At 44.2% G+C, this 1069-nt stretch overlaps 1 protein-coding gene across 1 annotated transcript in view; it reads left to right on the plus strand.

Moving 5' to 3' along the window:
- Positions 1–446: 446 nt before the first annotated feature.
- The window catches only part of LOC306917780 (cilium assembly protein DZIP1-like), a gene marked incomplete at its 3' end in the record, with an annotated part of 18893 nt that continues 18270 nt past the window's right edge, over positions 447–1069 (plus strand). Inside the window, exon 1 of the mRNA XM_079530688.1 lies at positions 447–531. Coding sequence (XP_079386814.1) covers positions 529–531 — 3 coding nt within the window. The 5' untranslated portion in view covers positions 447–528. The remainder of the gene's footprint in view (positions 532–1069) is intronic.

Below are 1069 nucleotides of genomic sequence, written 5' to 3' on the forward strand. Positions count from 1 at the left end.
ATTCGGATTTTGAAAATTGTGTTTTGGCATGTGGTTATAAACGGAGTGATAACACACAGAAAGCTACCACCACTGCAATGCTATCACATATTTTCTAATTCTAGACATGTATACCTTCCCAAAAATCACTATGAGGCTTAGTCGGCCCAATGGTACCGATGACCCCAGATTTGGGGTCCTGGCTCACGGCCTAATTCTCAGATTCTGAACATTAATTTGCTGACCTGACCTGGCGGAGAACTGTTCTCCGAGTTCTCTGTTCTCTCTTTTTTTACAGTCTGGGAGCACTCCCCCCCCACCCCCCTTCCTAGCAGCTGTGTGTGTCAGTGTGTGTGTGTGTGTGTGTGTGTGTGTGCGCGCGTGTGTGTGTGTGTGTGTGTGTGTGTGTGTGTGTGTCCTCTCCCCTCCCCCTCCTCCTCCTCCTCCCTCTAAGCAGGCTTTAGGAATGTGGAGCCCTTCATTCTGTAAATCCCGTAACGTCACCCCCAGTTCTGTTCTGATCCCCTCCATGCTCCCCGAAACAACAACATGGTGAGTTTAAACTTCTAAGCGCTTCGTTTCAACTCCAATTATTCTGATGAACTAACACCCTCCGTGTTCGTGTTGTAGTGATGTGTTGGTGTGTGTTCAACTCTGTAGTTTAGTTGTAGTGATGTGTTGGTGTGTGTTCAACTCTGTAGTTTAGTTGTAGTGATGTGTTGGTGTGTGTTCAACTCTGTAGTTTAGTTGTAGTGATGTATTGGTGTGTGTTCAACTCTGTAGTTTAGTTGTAGTGATGTATTGGTGTGTGTTCAACTCTGTAGTTTAGTTGTAGTGATGTATTGGTGTGTGTTCAACTCTGTAGTTTAGTTGTAGTGATGTGTTGGTGTGTGTTCAACTCTGTAGTTTAGTTGTAGTGATGTATTGGTGTGTGTTCAACTCTGTAGTTTAGTTGTAGTGATGTATTGGTGTGTGTTCAACTCTGTAGTTTAGTTGTAGTGATGTGTTGCTGTGTGTTAAACTCTGTAGTGTAGTTTGAACGCAGACAGATCGGCGGTACCGAGTCTAGAGTTTGATGAAAAACACTCTT

This window comes from Electrona antarctica (genome assembly GCF_951216825.1).
Source record: "Electrona antarctica genome assembly, contig: scaffold_55, whole genome shotgun sequence".
Taxonomy (NCBI): domain Eukaryota; kingdom Metazoa; phylum Chordata; class Actinopteri; order Myctophiformes; family Myctophidae; genus Electrona; species Electrona antarctica.